Source organism: Schistocerca gregaria, chromosome 1, assembly GCF_023897955.1.
Source record: "Schistocerca gregaria isolate iqSchGreg1 chromosome 1, iqSchGreg1.2, whole genome shotgun sequence".
In the NCBI taxonomy this organism is placed as follows: Eukaryota; Metazoa; Arthropoda; class Insecta; order Orthoptera; family Acrididae; genus Schistocerca; species Schistocerca gregaria.
In genome coordinates, this window is record NC_064920.1 from 867,649,279 (window position 1) to 867,672,504 (window position 23,226).

The following is a 23,226-nucleotide window of genomic DNA, read 5'->3' on the forward strand; positions in this document are numbered from 1 at the left end:
ACCAGCAAATGCAAGAGATCTGATTTTAATAACACCATCAACTTCAACCTCCTGAAATAAATGAGCACCCAATTCAACATCACTACTGCCTGTCGTATGCAAAAACGAAGAGACAAATCTGGTCAGAACAGTATCTGTCTTCAACACAACTGTCATTTTATCTCATCGGAAGCATCCTGACACTCCTGATTCCAATTCCAAATGGTATTCTTCTTCAAAAGTTCACACAAGCATGGAGCATTCAAAGCTTGACTGCTACAAAATTTTCTATAATATCCAGTTCACCCACAAACTGACTTTAGCTGTTTTTTGTTGTGGGGAGTACGAAAATTAAGAATAGCATCAAGTTTCTCTTTATCAGGTGCAATTCCTTTTTCAGATATAACGTGTCCTAAAATTTAACTTCTTCCACACGAAATTTACACTTACCTATTTTCAAAGGCATTCCTCTTAATTCTCATTTTGAAAACACATCTCTTAACAGATTCAAATGTTGTTCCCAAGTCCTCCCAGCGACCAGAATGGCATCAACATCCACATTTAATTTTGAACTCACTTCACTTCCCAAGATAGAATCCAGAGCTCTTGTGAATTCAGTTGCAGATACATTTAGCCCAAATGGCAGCATGCACTACTGAAAAACACTTACCTACATACAAAAATGCTGTATACTTTTTAGAATTAATTTCAAATGGGATACAGTGAAATCCAGTGGTCAAGTCCAAACTACTCATGTATTTTACGTAATCATATTTCTGTAACAACTTGTCCATGTTCTCCTCCACTATGTCTCTTACTTATCACCACTAAAGCATTATTGTAAGCACTCCTACTCCTCTCAATTACACACCATGTTTCCATTTCCTGAATTTCTTTTTCACCATCTTTCCTTTTTGAAAATGGGATATTATATGCCTTGAGAAGAAAGGTTGATGATCTCTAATGTAAACCATGCAATGATAGTCTTTCACTTTCCCTGGTTTTTCACTAAACACATTTCTAAACTCCAATAACTAATCCAAAGCAAGCCCCAACTTTCACTATCCAATCAATATAGAGAATTATATTTTCTTCTCATCATTAAACATCATGGTACATAATGTTTTGCAAATAGTTACAACTTTTCCCACACATAAAGTACATAAGTTAGTTTTCACAAAATTATTCCCTTTAGGTATCAAAATAAACAATCCTTAAGCAGTCCATCCAAAACAAACCTCAATTTTCACCACCCAATCCATACCAAGAAATATATTTTGTTCCAGGATAGTGATCACTGAGTACCCATTTTCAAAGGTTTTGTTTCTATACTAGACATTAAAAGTACCTGAGACTTTACCAATTTGCTCTGCTTACCTGTAGCTCCTCTTATCCTTACACCTATAATGGGCATTTCCACAAAATTCTTACTATATTTGATCTTGTCTCTAAATTGTTCAGAAATATCACAAATCACACTACCTGTATCAATTAAACAGTTTCCTTCCCACTGATCCACCACAATCTTAATGTACAGACATCTAATATCTGACTCATCATCATTATTAGACACTTCATGTAAAAAGATCACTTTCATCAAATGCTACATCCATACTGCCCCTGCAAGGTTTTATCAAATTTACTGGTATCATAGCATTACTTTGGTCACTCATTTTGTCAGGTAAAGATTGAACACACTGAATGGGTTCCTTAACACAACTATCATCACTTATTATAGAAGGAGCACAAAATATATTTCTGTCAAAATTACAATTCCTGCTTAGGTCTTCTTTCGCTTCCTTCCAGCAATTTGGATACCTTCCACCAATTTGGATACAAATTTTGACTAACCATGGATTACTTCTTCCAGATGTACATTTATCTATATCATCAATCTGGTCCCAAACAAACTTCAAAAAGTTTTTTTTCCGCACGATATTAATGAAAAGCAGTTTTGACTGGACTGGTACTCCATGACTCTCACTTGCTACACCACATACATCACCCACATTACCTGTATTGTCAACATCATTCACAAACAACTCTGGAACTTCATTACTCTTAAGCTCCACATATATCTGATACTCGTCATTATCATCATCATGAGCAGCAGCATTATCATCATCACCATTATCATCATAATAATATTCTTCCAAAATTACTTCATTAATAACATCATTAGCAACACAAGTCTCATCACCATAAAAGTCATACAGCTCACTTACATTCATTTGCAATATAAGCTACCAGTCTAAGACTTACCAACATCAGTCATTTCATGGCTCTCATTCACGTACATCGAAAATACCACCTAATTCAGATCCAGTGCAGTCAGCACCTGTTTTAAAGACATCAATAACACTGTTTTCTGACCAACGGAAGAAATAATTAATACACACTACATTAAAATTCTCTTTACTCTCACATTCTGATTTGTGATTAGCGCCTAAGTCACTATAATTAAACATATTATCCTAAAAGTTTTGATCAAAACATAAATGAGAACTCTGATATCCCGTATGTTCACTTATTATACAAGGAACAAAATATATTTCTTCCTGCTTAGATCTTCTTTCACTTCCTTCCACCAATTTGGATACCAATTTTGACTACCAACATCTTACTTGTTCCAGAATGCACATTTATCTATGTTATCATCAATCTGCTTATCATCAATGATGTCTGTTTATCATCAATGATCATCACTCATTCTGGACACAAAACTATTGCTTCAGTAGTTCAGAAAATCCACTGGATGTAAATTGTCTAATGGGAAACCTTTGATTGGAATGTGGGACCATGCAGTACCACTGTTGAAATAAAGATTTTTGTGAATACAATTTTCCTGATTTACTGAAGTTTTTTGATCTAATACATTTATATTAATTAGCATACTGTTTTCCACATTTAAAATTTTTTGAATTAAACTACTCAAGTCTGTTCCATTTTTTCCACAATGGCCTTCTGTTCAACTCTGATATCATTAACATTCTTTGTCTGTTGTGCAGATTGGGCAACTATCTCATTTTAAAAAACAATAAATTTATTTTTAAAACATCAACTTCTACATTCACCCTTTTTAATCCATCTGAAAACCCATTTTTAGCTCCTAAATCTGATTCCTAAGTTTCTCTATTTGGTATTTTACCCTATCCATTTTACTAAATTTTTTAGTTTTTGCATCATTTAATTGTGCATGTAATGAATTAAATTTGCTATCAGTGTCCATCCTGCTCATTAAGTACACTAAATTTGCTATTGTTATTTGCTTTTATTTGACTTAAATGATCATTAACTGCACTAAATTTGTTATTCTTGTGTGTCTTCATTTCCTCTAATTTTGCCAAAATCAACTGCAAAATATCGGTTTTCACTGTTTATTTGATTAGATTAGATTAGATTAGATTAATACTTGTTCCATAGATCATGAATACGACACTTCGTAATGATGTGGAACGTGTCAGGTTAATAAAAGATGTCTGTACAAGAAATTACATTACACAAAATATTGCATGACACTAATGATTAAGTTTTTTTTTTTTTTTTTTTACTTACTTTATATCTAAAAATTCAGCCAATGAGTAGAAGGCGTTGTCATCTAGAAATTCTTTTAATTTATTTTTAAATGTTAGTTGGCTATCTGTCAGGCTTTTGATGCTGTTTGGTAGGTGCCCAAAGACTTTTGTGGCAGCATAATTTACCCCTTTCTGTGCCAAAGTCAGATTTAACCCTGCATAGTGAAGATCATCCTTTCTCCTGGTGTTATAGGTATGCACACTGCTATTACTTTTGAATTGGGTTGGATTATTATCAACAAATTTCATAAGGGAATATATATACTGTGAGGTTACTGTGAGGATCCCTAGATCCTTAAATAGATGTCTGCAGGATGACCGTGGGTGGGCTCCAGCAATTATTCTGATTACACGTTTTTGTGCAATGAATACTTTTCTACTCAACGATGAATTACCCCAGAATATGATGCCATACGAAAGCAGTGAATGAAAGTAGGCATAGTAAGCTAATTTACTGAGATTCTTATCACCAAAATTTGCAATAACCCTAATAGCATACGTAGCTGAACTCAGACGTTTCAGCAGACCATCAATGTGTTGCTTCCAGTTTAACCTCTCATCAATGGACACACCTAAAAATTTTGAAAATTCTACCTTAGCTACAGACTTCTGTTCAAATTCTATATTTATTACTGGAGTTGTGCCATTTACTGTACGGAACTGTATATACTGTGTTTTATCAAAATTTAAAGAGAGTCCGTTTGCTGAGAACCACTTAATAATTTTGTGAAAAACATCATTTACAATTACATCACTTAGTTCTTGGTTTTTGGATGTTATTACTATACTTGTATCATCAGCAAAAAGAACTAACTTTGCATCTTCATCAATGTGGAATGGTAAGTCATTAATGTATATCAAGAACAGTAAAGGACCTAAGACCGAACCCTGACTACACTTTCTCTTGGTTCAAACATGTTCTGGCTGGCTCCTACAGCTTTCCATTTTTCACTTCTATGTTGCTATCCTCATCTCGATTCATTTTCCTAGAAATCACCAGTATATTTTTAGTCCCTTCATTAGTTTCAAAAACTTCTAGAGGCATAAGATATACAAAAAAATTTCCTACATATCTTCATTTTCTAATTGGTGGCTACAATTTTGACTTTGGCAGTTCTATTTGACATAATAATTGATTAAGTTCTATCTGTTTCTATGAATTTTTTAAAATTGTATTCCATTCTTCTATATCACACCGACTTCACATTCTCCATTTACATAAAACCAAAAATTACAACATTATTACCAAAATTCAAAGCACATCCATTTCCATTAGAGGTATGCCCACTACTCCCAACATTCTGTGATACTAACGCAATCCAAAGGGTTTACAAAACAAAAGAGTTTACAAACTTACTTGATAAAAGAAGAATCATCACCAAGTTATTTCATTATTTTTTAAATGAATCCATAAATAAATTTAATAATTAGAATTATATTGTGCAATTAATAATATGAATTTGAAGTATGCCAGATATTTTGTAATTTCAAATATTTCTAAAAGAACGTTGATTTTAACTTTACGTACAGTAAGTACATATCAATTGTAATAAATTAATTTATTTATACATTTTAGCCTGAAATACAAGACATCATGCACAAAATCATATGAAATGCTTTCAGTGAAGCAGCCGAGATAATGTTCACCTACACAAGATTCAAAAATATCCTTGGTATCAACTATTTCTATAAAGATAGGTAATTTCAGTGTCAGGTCTCACATTACAAGATATAGGAAGAAGTACTACACAAAGGGTCAAAGTTTTGTAGGACTGGTGGGAGGACATGGCAGACCTAAATTGATATATTCTTGCAGAAAGCTGCAGTTATCCTGCAGATGCTTACTTACAGTGTTACAAGAACCAGTATCAGTTAAGGAATATAGACAAATTCTTCAGTGTGCTTCATGGTGCTCCTGTAGGGTTCATAAAAATAAGAGCACACTAACAAAGCACATACAAAGGCATTTAAGCAGTTACTCTTTTCCAGTTCCAATGCAAAGAAACCCTAACATCCGGTGCAATGGTAAGTATGCTTTGTCAGTCATCTGCAAAGTATGTATGCAGATTGTAATTGTCCCCTTCCATATTTTGTTGTTGTCACTACTATTGCTGATGGAAAGGACTCTTTTTTTTTCAAAAATATAATAGGAGCAAGATTTACAATAAACTTTACTTATCTTCTTTTCTCATAATTGTATGCAGTTCTTCATGTTCTATGGGCCGATTGTTGATGCTGAAATTTTTGATGTTTTAGGTTCTGATGGCTCCAAGTGACTTAAATAATTTTGAAGCAAGCCTGCGGAGATATTTTGTTTTCACTGTAATTTATTCTAGCACATTTTTCTATATCATAGTGTATTTTGCATTTTCATATTAACAAAGCAGGAATTTCATTGTTCCTCCAAAATACAAAAACACGTCTGTTCACATCAGAGGCATACCTAGTATTACCTCTCTCTGTGGTAATATGGATATTCCAAAGGGTTTACAGATATTCTTGGCAAATGAATTTCTATTAATTTATATTATTATTTTATAAATGAATCCAGAAATAATCATAACAAATAGCACCAAATTTCATAATTAATAATAGAAATTTTAAGTGTACCAAATATTTTGTAATTTCAAATGTTTCTAAAAAAATAATTTAAATGTACATTCAGAGTTTGTACTACGGATCGACTGTAATAACAAAAATAAAGTAATTTCTTTCTTAGATTTTAGTTTGAAGTATAACATGTTGTGCACAATGTTAAAGGATGGTATCCAATTACAAGATGTAGATATAGATATAGTTATCAGTAACAAACAAGTGACAAATCTCTCAAAGCATTTTTTATACAAAGATTTTCTTTAGCATAAATGGTTTTCTCCACAACACAATATTACCTACAATGTAATATAATTCTTCATACAGTATGCATTGTATTCCAAATTCTCCTTCTTGACTGAGTCTATACTATACAGCGAGTGACTACTTGAATGGATGAACAGCTGAACTGAGTGAAGTTGGTGATGTTAGTCAAATCCATCACAGGGGCTTCACTACTTGAGTAATTACCAAAGTTTGAACTTAATACACAACCGAGCTGTATCCATGTGGCTTGTATGTGGAAAGCTGGTTCTAAGCTTCCTTTTCATTAAAATTGTTATTGTTACTTATATTGTCACAGACATTCATTCACTTTAAACTTGAATTATATGCAAGGTATTTGGAAGAATTTAGTAAAATGTTTATGCATGTGTCATTTTTCTTCACAGTATCTAAATCAAATGGCAACAATGCTCATCAAACAAGGTCATGCTGACATAAATGCATTGTTTCATGGTCATACTCCTCTATCATGGTGTATTGTTAGAGGAAATACAGAACTTCTTAGGAGTTTGTTGGAGACAAACAGAGTGGATCCAAACAAAATTATATCAGAAGATATAGGAGTGCCTCTTACTGTTGTTTTGTCAGAGAAATTAACAGCACATATTGATGTAGATAAGAGACTAAAAATGGTAAGCACCTGTAATAAGAAAACAAAGTATGTTTTTCTTTATGAAACCAAACTGGCTATGGTCATCTTTGGTTTATGATGACACTAGTGTTTACAAAGAGAGAGAGAGAGAGTTTTATCTTTCTGGAGTTTCTCTGAAAATTGAGGTTTTAAATTTGCTTGCACAGTGCTTATTTGCTGCAGCTTTGGCTTCAGAATGGCAGGGTGTGTTCCTGTCAAAATATTGACAGTTGCCAATGATCTCACCTGGCTGCATTCCCATAAGATATTTGAACACTGCATACACTAGGAGAAACTGAGGTCTCATAATTTCTGTCTCCTCCACAAAATACAATATAAAGAAACCTGGAACAACTTTTCACCTGCTTAAAAATTCTAATTAGATATTTGTTGATGTTAAAAAATTACAATTTTTTGACATCTACAAATATCAATGAATAAGCCAGTCAGATCAGACTAGACTACAGTCAAAACCATTCACTTCACACAAGGTTACAAAAATTATGATATAAGTCTCACAGAAAAAACAGGGACACATTTTGATCTTTGCTCTAGGGCTGATGGCCTTCATGATGTTATGGCTTATAACTAGATATTTGACAGCACAACCCATCTTCAAAGACATCACACACTGTCCCCATGATCAGCCATTACATGACAAGAGAAAAATTCACTTACTGTAATCACATAAAATAAACATTCTTTAACATATAAAACAAATTGTAAAGTAGCTTATAGATACATTATGTTTGCAATTACATGTAGGTTGTGTCACTGACAATTTTACACATCAAAACTGCACAATTTCCTTGTTCATTTCTTAGAAATCAATTGTGGTAATTCTGTAACCATTCAAAGATAGGACAATGTAATTAACATCTATAACAGCTACGGCATAACTATTGTGCAATATTCTATATATCTTTGACAAGTAATGAGTTGCCTATCCTTTCACAAACTGAAGCCAATAGCAAGCACAGGCACTCACTTGTTCAGTGTGCAGCACAGCATACAATAATGACATCTGGTCCTTTGAACTGTGCAAATAGCAAGCTTCTCTCTGCAACTTCCTCTGTTCTTGCTCAATACTTGGTCTAAACCTCCATTAGTACCCATTCTGTGCAGCCCCCTTTCCATTCCATTACCTACACCATTTCTCCTTCTGTATTTTTTAAACATGTGTCATTACATTGTACTTCAGTTTCCTCTACATTTCCCTGTCTGCATGTTGTGAAGAAAACAGTTCCTGGAGATGTACTATGACCATGAATTTGTGATCAAAAAATGTTTAAAGAAAACCTATATGCAGTAAATTAATATTGTATAAACACTAAGAATGCGTTTTACTTCCGGAAACTTCGAAAGCAAACTATATGAGAAGTTTCCCAATCCTGTTAAAATCTGATGATAAAATCCTTTGATGGTGAAAAATAATAAAACACTCTGAAGCTAATTTGATACATATTGACACAGTGTACTGTAATTTTTCTCACCAGTAACAGCTAAACCCAGACAAATGTGCATCTAAACATGAATGAATGGAAAATGGAATGTTAACAAATATGGTGTACTTTGACAGCTGTCAGATTCAAAGTTCCCTCTAATATGCTAACTTGAAATAATGATGAATAAGCTACTTCTTTGTAATTGGTCGGTGTAAATAACTTCAATGGTAGATACCACAACTTATATATCAGGCCACGATTCATAGTACAACACATAAATTTTCCTGTCTAAACTACTGTGTATACACATCAAAGCACACTCTTCCAAACAACTTATACAATGTGTGCAATGACTAGTACAAATACACTGAAAATCAAAAACAAGTAAATGATGGCAATAACTACTGTTAGAGGTAGTGTCAACACTCACTGAAGGTGAACAGTCCTTACAATACACCACCTTTATTTACAGGGGAAAACATTAAGAGATAGTCTATTACAAAGCACAAAAAAATAAAATTGGTTACAATTGTGTTTCTCAAAGAGAGGAATGGTTTTGAGTTTTATCTGTTCTGGATCGGCATGATGTGGTGACAGTGTTAGAAGCAGTTTGTAGTTGCTGATATGAATCCTGTAAGTTCATCCAGTCATGTCCCTGACATTAATATATCCTCTTTTCCTTACCTCTTTTTTTTTCTGGTGGTGGTAATAAGTTGCGTAGCATCCATTTGTCATAGGCTGGAACAAGTAACTGTTTATGCAGAACTTGAAGGTTGCATTATTTCAGCTGCAACTTTCACACACATTAATTTAGCACTGTCCACATTACATGTTTTAATTAATATTATATTTGCTATAATTTGCCAATTGTGAAGTCAGACAGTCCATTTTCAGTTAATATTCATGGGTCACGACAACACTGTTCCCACAAAAACACTCACTTATGTAGCAACACAGTTAATAGTTTCCACATTGGCATTTAGTGTTTTAGCACGTCATATTTTGTTCTCAAGAAAATGAGAAATATTGAATTCACTGTTTATGTAATGCAGCTCAGTTCTAAACCAACAACAATACTGTCTGTTCACAGGTGCATTGTCACTGCCACAGGCATTGTTCTGCAAAAACAGTGTTCACATAACACAATGTCTGTTTAGAATGTCCATCATAAAGTCAAATTTCAAGCAGTGTCTAAAAAAAAAGTCTGCTATTAATATCGCGTTAAATGCATACCATTACTACACATAGTACTTGCTTTCATACCGCTACACTCATGCGCCATCCACGACTGTCTGCATCACTGTTCGACCCAACAACTATCGATACCTCTCTTGCTCCACAGTTCTTACAACACTTCTGCCTGTTGCCTTCCATTTCACACAATACATTTAATAAAATCATTTGAAAGATCACCATAAAGAAATCTAAGTCTTTACATAAGGGACTCATATAGAAAATAGCACAGTAAACATAGTTACACACACTTCATGTTCTACACTATATAACCAAATGAAAAATATTCTGTGTCATCAGAAATAGGTCTACGAAATACAAGGCAGTACAAGAAAGAAAAAAAATTATATTTCTTAATTAGTCATGGCATCACATTGTCCATCTGTTTCCTTCCCCCAGTCTCTCTCTTACTCATAGTGTTATGCCTGCTACTTAATTTAATTTAATTTTATCACAGCCACTGAGAGCCATCTATTTCTCTCTCTCTTTTCTCCCATTAGCCCCCCCACCCCCCATTGCCTTATGATGTTATGATGCCATACAGTTCACTTCCTCATAGTTACGACACTACCCCTCCCTCCCCAAGCCCCACATGAATTCATTTGTGGTTGTGTGTGTTTGTGTGTGTGTGTGTGTGTGTGTGTGTGTGTGTGTGTGTGTGTGTGTGTGTGTGTGTGTGTGTGTGTGTGTATGTGTGTGTGTGTGTGAGAGAGAGAGAGAGAGAGAGAGAGAGAGAGAGAGAGAGAGAGAGAGAGAGAGAGAGAAAGAGAGAGATGGGTGTGGATGGGCATTTAACCTGAAGAAAGAGTAGTAGTTCAGTGAAATCTAGTAAGATTTTTTGTCTTCTTATATGTGGCATGCACTAACCCTTGCCAAATCCGACGTGGATTGCAAGGGGGGAGGGGATGCTATGTGCACATCTTTGCAGATGGTTGTGATTTAGTCAGTTTTAAACCTCTGAAAAAGTATTTTTGCTTTTAATGAAGTCTTCTACAAGATTTCATTAATATTTTAAGTTTTTCAGTTACAGTTAATCAATTATTTCAGTCTTCTTAGTAGATCACATCCATGATCCTGCTTACACATTGATATACCTTTAAAAGTATGTTGTGAGTAAAAAAACATGATAATATTTTTTTACCACCAACCCCCCCCCCCCCCCCCCCCTCCCTCCCCCTCCCCACCACTTCCCCACCCCACTTACACTTGACACTTGACAGTACACATTATTGAAAATGTGTTACTATTGCTAAGAGTGTGCTAAAAAGCTATTTTCAATTTATGGACCCTAGTTACACATGTTTCACCAACATGCAACAATTTTTTTTTTTTTTTTTTTTTTTTATTTTTTTTTGGGTGGTCTTAAACATCACCCCCATCCCCTTGGTAATACCCATTATTGAAAATACATTGACACTTCAGGTGCTAAGCAGCTCATGATGTGCGTTACCTGTGATTTCCAGAAGCTCATACTCAAGTACTCACAGTCTCATAGCTGGATGTAATCTAATTTCCTACGAGTCTTTGAAATAATGAACACAACACAGCATTAGTTAACATGTTTCAGTTTCACACTTTTAGCCTCTCATAATCACTTGATGATCAGCTGGGTAGAAATGCCTCGTATTGATTAAGAAAACAGAGGTAAGTACATTCACTTAATTACAAACCACTTAGACAGTAGACTCTTTATAGTATTTATTACAAAATGAGTTTTTAGTTAGCACACGCATGTATGACTGTAACCACACAGTGTTGACAAAATGAAGCAATCTTGCAGTCTGAAAGGATACTACAAATACAAATGTACCAACATAAAGATATTGACACACTAGTGCAAAAAGAATATTTCAACATAGATGCTAATAGTATTCTGGCTCAATTGTGATTAAATGAACGATGGACTCTTACAATTACATACTGACTTGTATACGAAAAAATATCAAACTTTCGTGTTGCAATTTATTTTATAATAATAATAACAATAATGTGTAAAGTAATGTGAATAGAGAAAAATTAGTGGGACATTTTGTCAAATCAGTGTATACATCCACAGGGTCTTACTGATCTTCATGCAAATTCTTATGTTATAATGACCTCAAATTTTTAATATAGTCATTATTCTGTTAATAAACTGCATTTTTTTAGATCAGGAAACTTAGAGTGACAAAATTATTACATTGATTCTAGGAATTACACTATCTTAAAGGCCAAATTACCGAAAGTATCTTATGGGATGCACATACTGTAATTATAAATATCTTTTAAAAACCAGGCTTTTGGAAAAAATGAAATGCTTGCTAAAAGGAGTAGCTGAAGGGCTTTTGACTGAGATACTTTTTTTGCCAACCATTAGCTATTCTCTCACTGGAAATATTTTCACATGTTCTGTAGTGATCTAATACATTTAATCCTTCCTGAAATAAACAAGTAGTAAGAAACTAACTATTGCTTTGCAGTTAAATAATATGAGATTACAGGCTGTGCCAATATGCACCATGAATGAGGCATGGATTAGAAAATTTATCATTTTACATAACTACACCATATGTGTCATATACATTATGTAAGACAAAGAGAGAAAATTTGTGTTTTTAAGGAGTAGAATTGCAACAAGGGCCTCCAGCCCTCTCCCCCCTTCTTACCATCTCACCCCTCCCCTCCCCACTCTTCTCACACCACATCCACCATCAAATTTCACCCTACAATTAATTGATTGCCTTTCCTCAATTTTTTATGAAAATTAAATTGTATGCCATTAGTCATATGCAGTGGACTTGATTGTGCATTCCTAAATTCATCGGGAGTAAACATGTGAAGACATGCTGCACAACTTGTGATATTCATTCTCATGACCTATCTCCATTCACTGATTATTCAGACAGTGTCATGTATTGAGGTATCTTCTTCCCTTACACAGTACAAATGATGTAAGTTCTGGTTGCCATATTTTACACCTTAAAAGTAGAAAGCAGTGTTTTTGTGTATGGTACTACACTTGCTCCTCTTATGGAGCCTAGAAAAGTACTGGGAGAAACTTCTGTTCAGTTATTGATGATGAAGCTTCCAACTGAATGGATGTACTTTCCATCCACAACCTTCAGCACAACTTTCTTCATGTCCAAGACTAGCTTTCTTTCCCCCAGTGGGTCCAGAAGTTAGAATAGGCTCAAGGAATTCCTGCCCATCATAAGAGGCAATTAAAAGGAGTCTCACATGTTTTGGCCTTTATGTGATGGTCCCCTGTAGGGCTTGTCCTCCATTTTTCAAAATTTTCCTGAAGAGTGAGCCAATTGGGGAGCACACATTACATGGCGCATAGTGTCAATTATGTGCTGAGGCCTCTTGCATCATTCATCTATACTTCTACTCATTCTCCAGCTGTTGGCCAAGGTCACCCTCCTGGGTGCATTTTCCTCCATCCTCTGTCCAGTATCGCTTTCTTCATTGACGACGATAATGGACTTCTTAGCTGGTTGATATCAAGCAGTCCATTGTGGTGGGGCCACCATGTACCCTGTAGGTTGTGGCCCCCCGACAACACAGGGATCACTCTGCTGCTGCCTGCACCATTAACTCCCTATGTATGCCAATGAGTAGATGCCCATCATCCTGGGGCATCAGGATACCCGGCAATGGCCATTCTGCCAGGTGGCCTCTACTGCAGCTGGGTGGTGCCTGTGGAGAGCACCTCTGGTCAGAATGGATGACACCAGGGCAAATCACATGCCATGAAGCATAGTACATCATCTCTCGCTGGTGGTCAAACACCAGCAGTCTCTAAGCAATCAAGGTCTAACTTCAATGTCAAGAAATACAACCATAATAGTTCCCCCTCCCCCCCCACCCCCCCTGACCAAACCATTGGAGGAACACCAGGCTAAGGATGGCAGTGAAGTGCATTCAACCTGGTACCTCATATGTATGATAGCTGATGGGGAATCTTTCTTGTCAATAAAACCTCAGTTTTTTGAGGGGCATTTAAACGACAAGTTAGGAGAGGTGGACCAAAATGCAGTCAGGATTGGTGTCGATCAAAAGAGCATCCTCTGCCCAGTCATGGGCACTACTCGCGTGTGACAAGCTGGGGAATGTTTCTGTTTCCATCATGCCCCATCACCTTCTTTTGCAGTCCAACCATTAGCTGTGCACCAATTTAAAGCAGCGAGGTGTCCATTTTGTCTAGCACATCCACTGGGGTCCAAGGGATAATCAGGTTGCCACCGGTGCCTTCATCTTGGCCTTTGAGGGTGACACATTACCCAAGAAGATCAAGGTGATGGTCTTCCACTGTGACATAAAGCCATATAACCCTCCCCCGATACTGTGCTTTAAGTGCTGGAAGTTTGGCCATATGTCTTCTAGCTGTACTTCCACAGTCACCTGTCAGGATTGTGGATGGCCCTCACATCCTAATATTCCCCATCCCACACCTCCCATCTGTGTTAACTGCAGACAACACCATTCACCTTGCTGTCCAGACTGCAGGATTCTACAGAAAGAAAGAAAAATAATGGAATACAAGACCCTGATTCGACTGACCTACACTGAGGCTAAGAGAAAGTATGAGAGGCTACATCCTGTGCATATGGTGTCAACCTATGCCACCGCTATGATAACAGTTCTACCATCTTCCATTCCGCCGCATACAGTTGGCTCCTGCACAACCTACTGGACGATCAAAAAGTCAGTATAAATTTGAAAACATAATAAACCACAGAATAATGTAGATAGAGATGTAAAAATTGACACACATACTTGGAATGGCATGGGGTTTTATTAGACCAAAAAAAAACAAAGTTCACAAAATGTCCGACAGATGGCGATGGACAGCAAAATGAAACTGCTACCGTGATGAGTGAGAGGTTCGCTGATATGTTACAGAATCGCATCATCCCCAGCCTGGCTGACAAACACCTGCTGGAATGTGCGATGTTTGTGCAGGATGGCGCTCCACCCCATATTGCTAGATGCATGAAAGATCTCTTGTGCCCATTGTTTGGTGATGATCATGTGCTCAGCTTCCACTTTCGGCATGCTTGGCCTCCCAGGTCCCCAGACCTCAGTCCGTGCGATTATTGGCTTTGAGGTACCTGAAGTCGCAAGTGTATTGTGATCGACCGACATCTCCAGGGATGCTGAAAGACAACATCTGATGCCAATACCTCACCATAACGCTGGACATGCTTTACATTGCTGTTCACAACACTATTCCGTGACTAAAGCTATTGTTGATGAATGATAGTGGCCATATTTAGCATTTTCTCTAAAGAACATCATCTTTGCTTTGTCTTACTTTGCTATGCTAATTATTGCTATTCTGATCAGATGAAGTGTCATCTGTCGGACATTGTTTGAACTTTTGTATTTTTTTATTTCTAATAAAACCCCATGTCATTCCAAGCATGTGCACCAAGTTGTACCTCTCTATCTATATTATTCTGTGATTTATTCAGTTTTAAAATTTATACTGACATTTTGATCACCCGGTACTTCAGGAGAAACACCCCCTGCAACCATCTGGAACATCAGTCCCCACTTCTCAGCCAGAGAAGCATAAGTCTTCTTCAGATCCTCTCGCCAGGAAGGGATCCCTTGGGTCACCCCCTTCCCAGATTCCTACCGGCGGCAAAGCTGAAACCTGCCAATGGCTGAAGCAATCACAGCTAGCTGGTCGTAGGGTTTCACATTCCTCCTCAGTCCCTGAGACTGAATCAGTGAAGCCCTCCCAGTTGGACAAACTTAAAGAGCAGTGAGAGAAACCCAAAAAAGAAAAAGATCCCCAAGAACCATTGCACTGCGGTGGCACCCACACCACCACTACCCACAAGCTCTGTGTCTGAGGATGCGGTGGAGATTCTGGCATCAGCTGATGACCTAGATCTTGCTGGGCACTGAGACACAATGGCTGTTGATCGCACAGGTATTTACCTGGTGGCAGAAAGTGACCCTGAGGTGTAGACTGCCTCATTGAGTGTTTCATGCCTTCCCAGCCTCATGATCATGTAATCCTCCAGTGGAATTTTGGTGGCTTTTTCCACCACCTGGCTGTGCTACAGCAATTGTTAAGCTTCACACCTGCTTTCTACATTGCCCTTGAGGAAACCTGGTTCCCAGCAATGCAGACCCTTGCCCTCAGCACCTATAAGGGATATTACAGTAACCGTAGCGAATATAATAGAGTGTCAGGTGGAGTTTGCGTCTATGTCTCGAACTTAGTATGCAGTGAACTTGTGCCCCTTCAAACCCCTCTTGAAGCTGCGGCTCTCAGGATAAGGACGACGCAGCATATAACAGTTTGCAATGTATATCTTCCTCCAGATGGTGCAATACCCCTGAAAGCGTTGGCTGCACTGACTGATCAACTTCCTAAGGCTTTCCTACTTTTGGGAAAGTTTAACATGCGTAACCCCTTGTGGGATGGCGCCATGATTAGTGGTTTACTGTCACAACTCGACCCCTGCCTCTTAAATACAGGTGCCCACACACATTTCAATGTGGCAGATGGCACATACTCAACTATTGATCTCTCAGTTTGCAGCCCTGGCCTTCTCCCATCCATCCACTGGTGAGCACATGATGACCTGTGTGGTAGTGACCACAACCCCATCATCATGTCATTCCCCCAGCGTCATGCCCATGGATGCCTACACAGATGGGCTTTAAAGAAGGAAGACTGGGAAGCCTTCACATCTGCTGTCACCTCTGAATCACCCCCCATGGTGCCATCAATGTTGTTGTTGAACACGTCACTACAACGATCGTTTCAGGGACGGAAAAAACGATCCCTTGTTGTTTAGGGTGCCCCAGCGAAATGCAGTCCCTTGGTGGTCGCCAGAAGTTGCTGAGGCAATTAAAGTTCATTGGCGAGCTCTACAGCAATATAAGTGGCACCTTTCCCTAGAGCACCTATAGCCTTTAAGCAGCTCCATGCCCACATTCGCCAGCTTGTAAAACAACAGAAAAAGGAGTGTTGGGAGAGGTACATGTCGACCATTTGATGCTATACATCACCTTCCCAAGTCTGGATGAAGATCAGATATCTTTTTGGGTACCAGACCCCAACAGGTGTCCTGGCATTAACATTAATGGAATGTTGTCTACCAATGCAAATGCAATTGCCAAGCACTTTTTTTAGCACTATGCTCAAGCCTCTGTGTCAGAAAATTACCCCCCCCCCCCCCTCCCCCGCCCTTTGCGCACTCAAACACCACAGTGAAACCTATAACGTCCCATTTACAGGGTGGGAGCTCCTCAGCGCCCTTGTACATTGCCACGACAAAGCTCCTGGGGCCGGATCGGATCCACAGTCAGACGATTAAACATCTCTCGTCTGACTACTCGTCATCTTCACCCGGATCTTGTGCGATGGCATCTTTCCATTGCAATGGTGGGAGAGCGCCATCATTCTAGTGTTCCAAAACGATGAAAACCTGCTTGATTTGGACAGCTACCAGCCCATCAGCCTCACCAACTTTCTTTATAAGCTGCTGGAACATATGGTGTTTCAGTGGAGTCACGTGGCCTAGTGGCTCCATGTCAGGGTGGCTTCTGCCAGGGTCGGTCTACCACTGATAATCTTGTGTCCCTCAAGTCTGCTATCCAAACAGCCAAAAGATGCAACATCTGGTTGTTATCTTACGGAGAGATACATGACCTGGCGATGTCATATCCTTGTCACATTGTATGAGTGGGGTCTCTGGGACCTGCTCCTGAATTTTATCTAAAACTTGCTGTAGCTCCATACTTTCCACATCCAAGTCAGTGCCTCCCATAGTTCCCCATGTATTCAGGAGAATGGCATTCCGCAGGCCTCCATGTTGAGTGTGTCTCTGTTTTTAGTGGCTATTAACGGTTTAGCAGCATCTGTATGCAGATGACTTCTGCATTTTGTACTGCTCCTCTAATACTGGTGTTGCTGAGCAGCACCTACAGGGAGCCATTCACTAGGTGCAGTCATGGGCTTTAGCCCACAGCTTCCAGCTTTCAGCCGTGAAGTCATGTGTCATGCATTTTTGTCTACATCTACATGACTACATCTACATGACTACTCTGCAATTCACATTTAAGTGCTTGGCAGAGGGTTCATCGAACCACAATCATACTATCTCTCTACTATTCCACTCCCGAACAGCGAGCGGGAAAAACTAACACCTAAACCTTTCTGTTCGAGCTCTGATTTCTCTTATTTTATTTTGATGATCATTCCTACCTATGTAGGTTGGGCTCAACAAAATATTTTCGCATTCGGAAGAGAAAGTTGGTGACTGAAATTTCGTAAAAAGGTCTCGCCGCGACGAAAAAGTCTATGCTGTAATGACTTCCATCCCAACTCGTGTATCATATCTGCCACACTCTCTCCCCTATAATGCGATAATACAAAACGAGCTGCCCTTCTTTGCACCCTCTCGATGTCCTCCGTCAAACCCACCTGGTAAGGATCCCACACCGCACAGCAATATTCTAACAGAGGACGAACGAGTGTAGTGTAAGCTGTCTCTTTAGTGGACTTGTTGCATCTTCTAAGTGTCCTGCCAATGAAACGCAACCATTGGCTCACCTTCCCGACAATATTATCTATGTGGTCCTTCCAACTGAAGTTGTTCGTAATTTTAACACCCAGGTACTTAGTTGAATTAACAGCCTTGAGAATTGTACTATTTATCGAGTAATCGAATTCCAACGGTTTTCTTTTGGAACTCATGTGGATCATCTCACACTTTTCGTTATTTAGCGTCAACTGCCACCTGACACACCGTACAGCAATCTTTTCTAAATCGCTTTGCAGCTGATACTGGTCTTCGGATGACCTTACTAGACGGTAAATTACAGCATCATCTGCGAACAGTCTAAGAGAACTGCTCAGATTGTCACCCAGGTCATTTATATAGATCAGGAACAGTAGAGGTCCCAGGACGCTTCCCTGGGGAACACCTGATATCACTTCAGTTTTACTCGGCGTCGCACCATTCATTCATAACCAGAACTTTGCCTTAATGACGATCCACTCACTGTATTGGAGACATATCGATTCTTAGCATGGTTTTCAACACCTGATTGACTCGGCTGCCTCACCTTTGTCACCCTATGCGGAAGTGCTGGCACCACCTTAATGCCCTCCACTTCCTGAGCAGCACCAACTGGGGTGCAGATCGCTCTACGTTGCTGCAGCTCTACAGAGCCCTTGTTCAATCCTGCCTTGACTATGGGAGTCTGGTTTATATTTTGGCGGTGCCCTTGGTGTTGTTTTTCCTTGACCCATTGCACCAGTGTGGCGTTTGTCTAGTGATAGGAGCTTTGAGAATGAGTCCAGGGACCAGTGTCCTGGTGGAGGCTAGAGTCCCATCATTGAAGGTTAAGCATGCACAACTGCTAGCCAGTAATTTTGCACACATTCATAGTTCCCCTGTGCATCCAAATTACTATCTCCTTTTTCAAACCATGGTGGTTCATCTCCCGCATTGGTGGCCCAGGTCAGGGCTAACGACTGCAGTTCATGTCCGGACCCTTCTGTCTGAACTGGAGTCCTTCCCGTTACCATCTCTCCTCGAGGTCCATTCACATACACCTCCTGGTGTACACATAGGCTGCAGATTCTTCTGGACCTTTTGCATGGCCCTAAGGACTCAATTAACCCTGTGGCTCTCCACTATCACTTTCTCTCCATTCTTGACACGTACCAGGGTCTTGAATGAGATGGCTCGATGGGTGATGGTCACTTAGGCTTGTTTATGTTCATGGACGACATATTGAACAGAACTCCTTGTCAGATGTCTGCAGTGTTTTCACTTGTGCTCTTGAGCATGTCTGCTCATTCTCTGGCGAGTAATTTCTCCTGTGTACTGACTCCTTGAGCAGCCTACAAGCTATCGACCAGTGTTACCCTTGCCATCCTTTGGTAGCATCCATCTACATCTACATCTACATTTATACTCCGCAAGCCACCCAATGATGTGTGGCGGAGGGCACTTTACATGCCACTGTCATTACCTCTCTTTCCTGTTCCAGTCTCGTATGGTTCGCGGGAAGAACGACTGTCTGAAAGCCTCCGTGCACATTCGAATCTCTCTAATTTTACATTCATGATCTGCTCGGGAGGTATAAGTAGAGGGAAGCAATATATTCGATACCTCATTCACAAACGCACCCTCTCGAAACCTGGCGAGCAAGCTACACCGCAATGCAGAGCACCTCTCTTGCAGAGTTTGCCACTTGAGTTTGTTAAACATCTATGTAACGCTATCACGGTTACCAAATAACCCTGTGATGAAACACGCCACTCTTCTTTGGATCTTCTCTATCTCCTTCGTCAAACCGATCTGGTATGGATCCCAGACCCCAACATTAACATTAATGGAATGTTATCTACCAATGCAAACACAATTGCCATGCACTTTTTTTGAGCACTATGCTCAAGCCTCTGTGTCAGAGAATTACTCCCCCCCCCCCTTATCCATAGATCCATCTCTGCCCTGGAACAATCCAGTCATTCAGTGGTGTTTGTGTTGACCCCAGGACACATCAGACTCCCAGACAATGAACTTCTCAACAGGATGGCCAAACGGGCTTCATGGAAAGTGCTTCCGGAGATGGGCCTCTGCTAAACAGACCTGCATTCTGTCTTAAGCTGAGAGATTTTTTTAGCTTTGGGAAACAGAGTGGCATAAAAGTACACACAACAAACTGTGTGTCAATACGGAGACTATGAATGTGTGGAAGTCTTACATGTGGTCCTCCTGCAGGGAATCAGTTGTTCTCTGCCGGCTCCACATTGGCCTTATGTGGCTAACACATGGTTACCCTCTCCATCGTGAGGACCCACCTCAGTGTCACTGTGGCTCACAAATTATGGCTGTCCACCTCTTGCTAGACTTTTAAGTTTCCCAGCACCCTACCTTCAATGTTGGACAACAGTGCCTTAACAGCTGCTTTAGTTTTCTGTTTTATTCATGACCTTATGTGGCTAACACATGGTTACCCTCTCCATCGTGAGGACCCACCTCAGTGTCACTGTGGCTCACAAATTATGGCTGTCCACCTCTTGCTAGACTTTTAAGTTTCCCAGCACCCTACCTTCAATGTTGGACAACAGTGCCTTAACAGCTGCTTTAGTTTTCTGTTTTATTCACGACGGTGGGTTTTGTCATTTGAGCTAAGTTTTCGCACATGTCCTCTGTCCTTCTGTGTCCTCCACCCTAGTGCTTTTAGGGTGGAGGTTTTAATGTGTTGCAGAGTGGGTGGCTTCTCCTTTTTATTCTCATGGCCAACCAGCCATGGTAATCTGCTCTCTTTTTTTGATCTCTTCTACATGTTTCTTGTACCTTGCTGTGTTTTCTTGTCCAATTTTGTCCATTTTAGTGTTTGTTGCCTTTCTGTCATTCTTGTGGTTTTCTCCTTTTTCCAGCTGTGTTTTGTATGTCTGGATTATTTTACTCACACCCTTCTGGAATTATTTTTATCAGAATGAAGAACTGATGACCTAGCAGTTTGGTCCCTCCCCCTCTCTTTTAAACCAACCAACCAACCAGTTATATTGAACTGGTGATAACAAATATCAGTGAAAAGACAGCCTCAGAGTCTACCAATTCTGTTAATAGTTTGTTGTTGATGACAATGTCACTGTGACTCCTGACATGTAAATAATCATCATTGATGGAGGATTTTCAACTTTGGCAGCATTGCCTCAGCAGATACTTACCATACTTGCATTTCAGCAGCTGGGAAAGCAGCTAGAAGCTCCATATGCTGACTGAGAATGACTATGGCACATTGAGTGACTACTTGGACCAACATGAATGTTTGCATATCTCTTGCATTGTTTGCAGTTGCCTGGTGATGATGGAATTTCTGTGCTGTATGATGAAAACTGTTATTGTTTTAAATGCCTTACTGGAATCAGAAAGTTTAGTTGACTATCAGGTATTCAAGACATTATGTGTTATGTGTGATAATCTTAATTCCTTTTATTATGTGGTAGTTGTGACATGTCATTGTGTTGTACTGCTGAAAGTAGGAATTTATTATTAACTTTTGCTCATGCAGTTTATAGTTTCTGGAGTTTTTTGTAATTATTCTTAAAGCCTTTTTTAAGTAACCTGTTACATAGAATGAGAAAAGTTCTTTATCATTCATTTATGACATAAATAATTCTTGACTGCATAGCACATATTATTTAAGATGTGCACTTCAGTTGGTTTTTTTTTTTTTTCAGTAGTTAGTTAACTGTGTTTGTTGTGAATAGAGCAGTTAGAGTAATTATTGCATTTATTTTTCGAAATCTGCATAGACTTGGAATTATTAAGAAATCAGATGAAATTTTTTATGAAAATTGATTCCAGTATAAAGTCAAAAACATGTATAATATAAATAATATTTTATTTTATTCTTGCATGTTTTCTGTTAATGAAAATCTCTTCTAGAAGCCAAATATGTAAAAGAAAGAAATAATTCTATCGAATTGTCCAAGTTCTTATATGCTCTTACTGATTTCAGTGTGAAACTCTGTTGGAACATGGAGCTGATCCACTAAAAAACATAGAAATAAATGACTTTTGTGGGAACATCATGGAATTTGCAGCATCACAATTTGAAACAAAAGAGTATGTACTTTTAAGCACATCTCATTCTGTGATGATGATGGATATCAGTGTATCTTTTATCATTAAGTTTATATACCATACAATGTATCATAAAAAGTTGCAGAACTGACTCATTCCATATCCTGTGATACATTCAGAACATATGTCAGTAAAGGAAACATAAAAACAAGTAAAATATAAAATATACATGAAATATAGACAATAATGAGTGACTGTCTAATGCTTTGGATAACTTAAAAGTGGTGAAGTACATGTGTAAACTACCACTTCTTTTCCCACTTCTTTAACAATATGACTTACTTTAGATGGTCAGCAGACTCTCCTTTCTGGTTAGCTTGCTTCTACAACCTCCTTTTCTCTTCTTCTCCAGAGTGTATTTGCTAGGAACAGTAATTTCTCAAGACTCTTTCTACTTGTAAAATTAAGCAGATGTCAATAGTTTCTTTTTCTTTACTTCACTTTACTTTAATAATAAAATGTGAGCATTACACTCAATGTTGGAGTCAGCTCTTTTAATATCTAGGAATCATAAAGACTATTATTTTTTCTTTCTTTTTTTCTGACATCTTTCCACTCATAAACTTACATAATTTCAGGGAGTTTATGACATATGAACAATCTATCTCTGGTTGTCAACTTTTTGTACTACCTCTTTTTAACACTGTACTAGTTTCAATAATTTATGTAGTTTGGAGTAGCTCTTGGTACCATGAAAGCATTCCATTGGACACTCATAAACTTACATAAAACGTAATAATACTCATTGTGTATAGAATTCAAGCTTATCAGAATAATTCCTATAAAATTTTTGAGTTGTTTCATGATACTGTCCTTTTCTCCTAGGATCAGTTCCTATACCTTGCCTGTGGGTTGACCATATGAGCATA

The 23,226-nt window shown here is 38.4% G+C and overlaps 1 protein-coding gene across 1 annotated transcript in view; it reads left to right on the forward strand.

The window, feature by feature from the left end:
- The first annotated feature begins 2,674 nt into the window (after positions 1-2,674).
- The window catches only part of LOC126278700 (uncharacterized), a 128,627-nt gene continuing 108,075 nt past the window's right edge, over positions 2,675-23,226 (forward strand). The window contains exons 1-3 of the mRNA XM_049979003.1: positions 2,675-2,713; positions 6,818-7,063; positions 22,233-22,339. Of these exons, the coding sequence (XP_049834960.1) occupies positions 2,675-2,713; positions 6,818-7,063; positions 22,233-22,339 (392 nt within the window). The remainder of the gene's footprint in view (positions 2,714-6,817; positions 7,064-22,232; positions 22,340-23,226) is intronic.